Raw genomic sequence first — 7,836 nt, 5'->3', positions numbered from 1 at the left:
GGACGGTGGTTTTGGAGTATGATGAGCGAAGAAACCTACCATGGGTCAGCATCAGAGTGTCAGAGCTTGCTCCTGGGAAAATATGAGCATGGAGAAGTGAGAAAAAATGCCTCTTTAAACCAGAGCTTCTCTCTGTTTACTGACAAAATGTGAGCTTTGGGTTTGGCTCTGTGTTGACGGCACAGGAGGCCGAACACAAGGACGTGCTGGTGGAGAGAATGTTGTTGCCTAAATGACACAGTGATGTCAATTGAATTTGAGGAGCTGGGTAACAAAGGGAAACAATCACCTTTTTACTCATTTATTTTACCTTTATTTAAGCAAGAAACACTTCCATTGAGATTCAGAACCTGTTTTAAGTTCATGACAAGGTCTGACCTAAAATGCATGTGAATACTATTGCAGACAGTTTGACCTAGCAGTTAGTTGCATAAACAATCTCATAAGGTTAAATTGTGCATTTTATGAGTAGTCTGGCTTATGTTTAATCTTTATTGTGCTGTACAGTATGTGCATGTTTGGCATTACAAAGAAGGTCATAAATATACTGAATGTAAACCATAATAATATGTAGACACATGTCTCACAGCCTCACTGCATGCGTCCAGTGGTCAGATTCTTTTTTTAATGTGCAACAGTGATGGAAATGAAATGTGTAATAGTTAAAGCTACAACCAGTATTTGCAATTTATTATTATCTAATTGTACTATATTTTTCTTTGTTTCGTTGTTTTAGTTCATTTATTTAATTTGCAAGACAGTACTGGCCTAGTGAACAGTGTGCTAGTGAATATTTAAACATTACTCTCAGTTTATTTCTTCCATAAACCTATTAGCTGCCATTTGCATGTGATTGGTAAGTGACAATGAAAGCTGCTCTAAACAGAGTGACGTCCATACAGTAACTCAAACATCTGTAACATCTGTTACATAATGCTCATCATTAGCTTCAGGGCCTCCCCACAAAGTTCTTAGGTCTTGTTTTCATCTCCACCCTCTTGAAGGAGTAGCGTTCGCCGGTGCGTCCATCTGTCAGGATGTACCATGTCCCCCAGTAGATACCATTGGTCACTCCACTGTAGCGGCCACGGTAGTAGTGTCCATTCAGGTTAGCTGCCAAGCAGGCATCAAACCACCAGCCTGTACCGTAGTAGTGACCACAGTTCCCAGCTGCATAACGGTCATGATCTCGGTCAGCGGTGGTGAAGGATCTGCCATCATGGTTATAACGCTTGTTGTAGCTCAAGGCGTTGCCTGCATCTCCGGAGTACTCCCGTGCTGTCAGGCGATACCTGGAAGAAAACAACACAGTGATGTGAAGTGTGGAACACACACACACGCTCATGTCTTACACACATCTGATAATTAGAACCATAACCAAAGTAATCTTTATTTGTCATGGTGTCAGAAAGTGCCAGTCTACATTTTATTGAGTGGTTAAAGCTGCAGTAGGCAGGATCAGTCAGTCAGTCATCATCTACCGCTTTATCCTCTGCCAGAGGGTCGCGGGGGGGTGCTGTGCCAATCTCAGCTACATCGGGCGATAGGCGGGGTACACCCTGGACAGATCGCCAGTCCATCGCAGGGCCACACACAGATAGAGACAAACAACCATTCACTCTCACACTCACTCCTATGGTCAATTTAGAGTGTTCAATTTACCTATCCCCACATTGCATGTTTTTGGACTGTGGGAGGAAGCCAGAGAACCCGGAGAGAACCCACGCACACACGGGGAGAACATGCAAACTCCATGCAAAAAGGCCCTTGTTCCAACCGGAGAGTGCCCTCTGCTGGACCATTTGGTGGTTACTTTAGGCAGTCTGGTGCACTTCTGAGCTGTATATTTTGAACTGGAATGGGTTTTTAAGTTTCCTGTAAAGTGTTCTTCCTCTTATAACCTCAAGCAAGTTTCATCAACTTTGTTGCCTCCTTTGACTAGTCAAGTCAAGTCAGTTTTATTTATATAGCCCAACATCACAAACACAATTTGCCTCGAAGGATTCACAGTCTGTACAACCCTCCCATCAAGTGAGGAAACACTCTTTTTGTGGAGTCAGTGTGTATGGTCCACTCCACACAGACTCAGACTGACATCTGCAGAGGATAATTGAACTCTGCAGATATGTTGAAAGAATTACCCAGGCCTTATGCAGATGATAAATTGTGCTGAAAAAATGATGCCTATACCTTTAAGGCTTTAAAGCTTGGCTATTATATGTCAAGGAAATGGCGTGCTTACAGTAATTATGTTTATTTAATGATAAAGTCCAGATAAATCTGATCACATTACAGCAACACAGTCCAAAAGAAGTTTGAAATACAAAAGATATGAAGGTACAGTTTCATGAGATTTTGGACAGTTCATTCTACTCATCTAGCTGGTGCAGAAAGTGTGTGTTGGTGTTTCACCTCTGTGCCTCTGAGGCTACTTTGAAATTGTTGTAGGTCGCATGGCGTCTCTGATGGTGCCAGTCCTCCAGCTCTATTCGGAGTTGGTGTTGGCCGGTGGTGGTGAGGGCATGCATCGCCGCGTTCCCCAGCCAGCGCTCTCCCTGTGGACTTCCAAAGCCCTCCTGGTATTCCTGCCATGTTCTGTTGAAATTCAGCGAACCATCCTGCCGAGTCTGGATCACAGTCCAACCACCGCCCGCCGTCTCCATGTCACATTTAGCCTGAGCCATAACAAAGACTTTGATATTATAAAGCTTAGATTTTACTGATCCACAGATAGCACACTTTGAAAGAAGCAGATCAGGGTGGGGGTCTATCTGTGTGTTTATGAGTGTGATGAATCTGAAATACCTCCAGTGCTGGCCTGTGCAGATCAGGCTGGATGGTGTAGATTCCACTCTCTTTGATGCCAAGCTTGTAAATCTCTGCACAATCCTGAGGATGTAACCTGTCTGAGGGCGCGACTGAGAACCACACACGTCTTTATTTAGTGTTTTAATCATCAAACATTATGTATCGTATTATCAGCCTTCAAGCCCTTACCTGTTGGAGGGTAATGTGTGATGCTCTTCAGGAAGAGCAGCAGGTCTTTCTCCCCCGCTCTTCCCACCGCTGCGCTTTCTGTGAGTGCAGTGAAAGATTAAGTTGTCAGTGAAAAACATCACACTGTCGTCAGGCTCCGAAAATAGAGGCTTGGTCTTGATTTACTGTGCGGAGGCCTTCCACTTTGTTTGATAACTCTTTCAGGCTTCCCACATTGTGAACATGAGTTGTTCTCATCCTTCTCTGTGCAGTTGAATTCCTATGCACTCACCTATGACCAACACTTAGCCGGCCTCATTGAGGTTCTGTTTACTGTGTGAGGGGGAGTGAGTACAATGGCATTTGTGTGTGTGTTGCAGAGGTGGCTGGTGATATAAATAAGTGCTACTCACCTAGGCGTTTTGCCATCGCCCCGAGGGCCTGGCTGTGACAGTGGAGGTCACACTCTGTCAGCACAGCTGCCATTAGTGACAGAATGGCCCCTAGAGAGTCGCTCTCCTGGCTCCCGGGACTCCAGGCCCCCCCTGTTTCCTGGACAGAGTGCATGCAGCGCTGCAGCTGAACAAGACGCTCTTTGACACCTCCCATCTGCAGAGACATTGCCCATAGGACTTGTTTTATTAAATATTAGAGGTAAGTTGTCAGTCATGATTAAACACTGTGATGAAAATCAGTTCATGATCATTTATTACCTCCACCATGGGGGTTGTGTTTTTAGCTGTGTCTGTCTGTCTGTCTGTCTGTCTGTCTGTCTGTAGTATATCTCAAAAAGTAAAGGACAGGTCAGGATGAAGTTTCTGGGGATGAAGGTTATGGCCATAGACTTTAGTCTTCTGTTTGCAAAATAACTTAAATTTCCAAGTCTGAAGATTTGCAATAAGACCTGTTTTTTAAACCAGACATTCACAGACGTCACCTGCAACCACGCACATACTGGAGGATGCTAGCTGTGTGCACTCATATGTTCCATCTATTTTCCTCTAAATGGGAACATAACTGAATAGACACCATGTTCCACTGAAGAAAAATGAAAACTTGCAAATGAGACCAGTAAAATGTTTACTAAAGTGGGACTTCCATTCAAATGGATGTTTGGCTCCTTCCATCCTTTTCAAATCAGAAGACAACGATTATTTTTGTATAAAGTTTATGTGTGTGACCCAAGTAAGACATTTTTATATTTTGGTGATCTGGATACAGATCTGAATTCAATATTTGTTTCAACAATAGATACTTGATACTCTGATATAGGGGAGTGTATTGACTCAACGGTAACTGAGTGGAGGTTAAACTGTGCATGTGCATCCTTTGGTGCCGATGATGACATCTCAAAGGCTTACAGCTCAGCGACATGTTCGGTGTCACTCTTAATCCATCGCTTACACTTACATCAGCCATTGTGATCATGTCCCGCGCACACCTGTTGCTGCATGAGCTCAGCACAAACATATGATGAGGACATTTTTAAAGCAGACCTAATTTTATCCCGTCTGTGATTGCTGACTGTCATTGCTCTGTGGCTGTCAGATGGTGCCAAGTTTAGTGGACGTCTGTCCCACTAGAAGGGACCTGCTGGCCTGTGCCTGCTCAGGCGCTGTTAAATGAACATGTGAATGAACAGTCAGGGCGTCAGTTCTCCTCCTCTCTTCATTTTGTCCTTCACTGTATCTGTAGCACTTGCTGAGAAATTTCTGATTAAAAGCTACATTATCTTTCAGTGGCATGTTTCAAGATGTGTTACTATATCTCACCAGCAAGTCACTGCTGCTCCACTGTAGCTTATGTCACTTACCTTAGGTTGAACCTGGGGTAAATCATGCCTGTGCTCCACCCTCCGAGGAGCACCTGCGATGGCTGGAAGGGAAACCCCCATCTTACAGCCTGTTGTCCCAGTCTGACCCTCACAGGCCCCAGTACCTACTCCTGCTGCTGACCCAGGTGGGTTGGGTGCGGCCACCAGACTGTCCCTGCAGGGAGGCTGTGTGCAGGATGGGGATGCATCTAAAGACAGCAGGGCACCCACATACAGTGACAGCAAACCAAGAGACCCAAAAGGAATCATGGGAAAATACAGCAGATTTCCTGAACTTTGTTTTAATCTCTTGAGCAGTGGTCCAGCCTCTTCCTCCAAGCTGCAAAATGTTTGTCCTTCTGTCACCGATGATACTCTGAAAACCCTCCCTCCACTTTTCTTTAAATCTCAATAAGTGTAAAGTTTTTGCAGCCCTTCCTTAATGTCTAGATCTTTCTATTGTTGTCGTTGTTTTCTTCTCTCTGTGCTTCTTTCATCCTCTTCTTCCCTCCTATTTTTTTGCCCCTCACTGCTTGTCCTCCTCTGTCTCCTGCTCCCCTCTGTTAGTGAGGTTGCTTTGGCTCAGATTCCTAGATAACTGCGGCACTCTTTGCTGTTTGACATGGACCAATGCACCCACCCCCTGATACCCACACACACACACACACACAAAATCTGTCCATCTCCTTAACTCACCTCCTTCTTTCTCTCCCACACAGCCACACATAGAATGACACACACACACGCACGCACACACAGAATATGGACAGAAATCCCTCTGTGTATTGAATACATATGAGGATGTCAGCCTTGCCTGGCACCCTTTATTGCAGTGTGATAATGTTGTCTCTTTTCATTCTGAAACCTCATAACTTATCGAGGTGCAAATGTGACAGTGTTTGCAGAGATGCTGCTTCAAATATGCAGCTCCTTCCTTCTACAGCATGCACCACTTCCACATCCTTTTGTGTTGCAGTGTTTGTGTTGACAAACTGAGTTCCACAGAAGCCATAAAGACTTGACATTCAATGGGTGAGAGAAAGCCGGAATTCCTCCATAAACACCAGAGTCATCCTGGTCATCAGGGCCCAGCAGAGGCACACTCCCAGTAACAAGGAGGGCAAACATTCATGTACACACAAATGTGAGCACGGAGCACAACTAAATCAAGATGAGGTATCTGTTAGGTTCAGGCACAGGGAATACTGTGACAAACTGAGCCTGTGCAGTAAAGATGAAGATTTTAAATTAGAAATTGATCCTAATTTCTACTTTATAAATGTCACATGCTCTCAATAGAGTATAACTTTTAATTTCAAGTTGTTAAAAATACTCAATCCACAGATACTACTATAATAATCTGTCAATTTATTTAAAAGATATACAAATATATAGCATTTAGTCAATTTTGTGTGTTTTTGTAGAAATGTATTTTCATTGTAGTATAAACAAAATACTCTCTCTCTCTCACTCTCTATCTCTCCCCCCTCCAGGGTTTATAATTATGTTTACTGTGTATATTTGGTGTGTTATTCATTGTCATATATTTTCCAGGTATGATGATGTGGCCTCCCGGTGGTTTATTTTCATGAGTATTTATGTCAGCAAGTATAACCAGATTAGATAATCCTTTGATTAGAGAAATACAGTCTGCCTGATCAGCATTCTCAATCTCATCACCTTTCCTCTCACTATCCTCTCTTGACAGTTTGGTGGATTATAATGGAAACACTCTCTCACACACACATACACAGGTTTGTGTGTCTATTCTTCTAAGGATGATACACTTACCTCCATTCATTTGAACTGCCTAAACAAAGCATTATCCTTAACTAAAACCAGTTAATGTCTAACCCTAACCTCAAATTTTAGCCCTTAACTTGGGTAGTTCCTCAGAAATTAAACTGGTCCTGACGAGGTGTTTATGACAGAAAAGGTCCTAAAGAGGTAACAGATAGAAGTACACACAGTTCAGTACTCAGTAACAGCCTTTTGTTTGGGTAAATATCAGCTTGTACATAGCAAAGCAGAGTCTTTCAGTTTTTGTTTGAGAGATTATCATCTCATCTTCTTTGCAGTAGGCTTTTAGTTGTGTGAGAGTCTCATACCATCTTGCTTGCACTGCTTTTTCAAGTCCATCCACAGACTTTTGATGCATTTATATTTAGGAAAGACTCATTGGAGACTGTCAAGTCAGCAAATCCTTCTGTTTTTGCCCCTTAAAGTAGACCATGTGGATCTTGAGGTGTGTTTCATCCTCTGCTTTTTTCAGAGACAGTGTGATGTTTGCTTTCAGAATTTGCATATTAATTTGAATCCATGTGCAAAAGTTGGAGAGGTGTTCTTATCAAGAAATGATGTTCCCTTCTTTCTATAGCTGCTCATCACTAAACAATGTTCTTTTCAACTCTGTCCTTCAATGGGACTTGTTTTGGAAAAAGCATCAGCTTTGTTTAAATGTTCCTTTACAAACTTCCGACAAAAGAAAGGTTTTCTTCTGATGATTCCTGCATGAGGGTCATATTCATGCAGGTGTTGCTGCACAGTAGAAAAGTCTGCCACCACCCAGTCTACCAAAGAGTCATCTGTAGACAAACAGCGGTTTTATTTTGCCTTCCTTGCAATCCTACGAGTCATTCTCCTGGAAAGTTTTCTCCTGCTTTGTGGGCATCAATTATCTTAATTTGATGAAAAGGCAGCTGCTTAAAGCAGCCCATACAGTAGCTGATAGTTAGTGGGACAAAGTTTTAAGAGTCATAACTATAAAGCTTTTAAAATGTGCATCACCAGACCTCTCCTAATGACTGTAAACAAACACCAGACCTAATAAAATAATAATAAAGGTGTTAGACATTGGTGCATATTATCTCACAAACATTTATTTAATTTTTCACTCTACAAATGTGTAAAAACCTCAAATAATACACTAATCTTCCTTAAGCAGAAGAAAGAAATGTATGTAATGAAGCTGATGATCTGCCTATCTGACCTTTTCACTGCCCCCAACATAATGTCATTTCCACATAGAGCTGGAGTGCTTGTCAAAC

At 42.7% G+C, this 7,836-nt stretch overlaps 1 protein-coding gene across 1 annotated transcript; it reads right to left on the bottom strand.

Moving 5' to 3' along the window:
• Window positions 1-316: 316 nt before the first annotated feature.
• Window positions 317-5,421, bottom strand: si:ch211-157b11.8 (fibroleukin). The gene is made up of 6 exons (XM_058632449.1): window positions 4,790-5,421; window positions 3,390-3,585; window positions 2,998-3,075; window positions 2,806-2,918; window positions 2,413-2,675; window positions 317-1,292 (listed from the first exon to the last, which is right to left on the bottom strand). Exons 1-6 carry the CDS (start codon window positions 5,057-5,059, stop codon window positions 950-952), a joined length of 1,263 nt encoding a protein of 420 aa, XP_058488432.1. The 5' UTR covers window positions 5,060-5,421; the 3' UTR covers window positions 317-949.
• Between the last annotated feature and the right edge of the window lie 2,415 nt (window positions 5,422-7,836).

Source organism: Solea solea, chromosome 6 (genome assembly GCF_958295425.1).
Source record: "Solea solea chromosome 6, fSolSol10.1, whole genome shotgun sequence".
NCBI classification, from domain to species: Eukaryota; Metazoa; Chordata; class Actinopteri; order Pleuronectiformes; family Soleidae; genus Solea; species Solea solea.
This window is presented reverse-complemented; position numbering and strand designations above follow the sequence as displayed.

What these genes read in the sequence shown, in the direction of transcription:
- si:ch211-157b11.8 (XM_058632449.1), bottom strand. Translation starts at nt 5,059, where the DNA reads ATGATTCCTTTTGGGTCTCTTGGTTTGCTGTCACTGTATGTGGGTGCC. An exon ending in GGCGATGGCAAAACGCCTAG is followed by an intron (nt 3,076 to 3,389) that starts GTGAGTAGCACT and finishes CTGCACTCACAG; the next exon opens with AAAGCGCAGCGGTGGGAAGA. An exon ending in CACACATTACCCTCCAACAG is followed by an intron (nt 2,919 to 2,997) that starts GTAAGGGCTTGA and finishes TGTGGTTCTCAG; the next exon opens with TCGCGCCCTCAGACAGGTTA.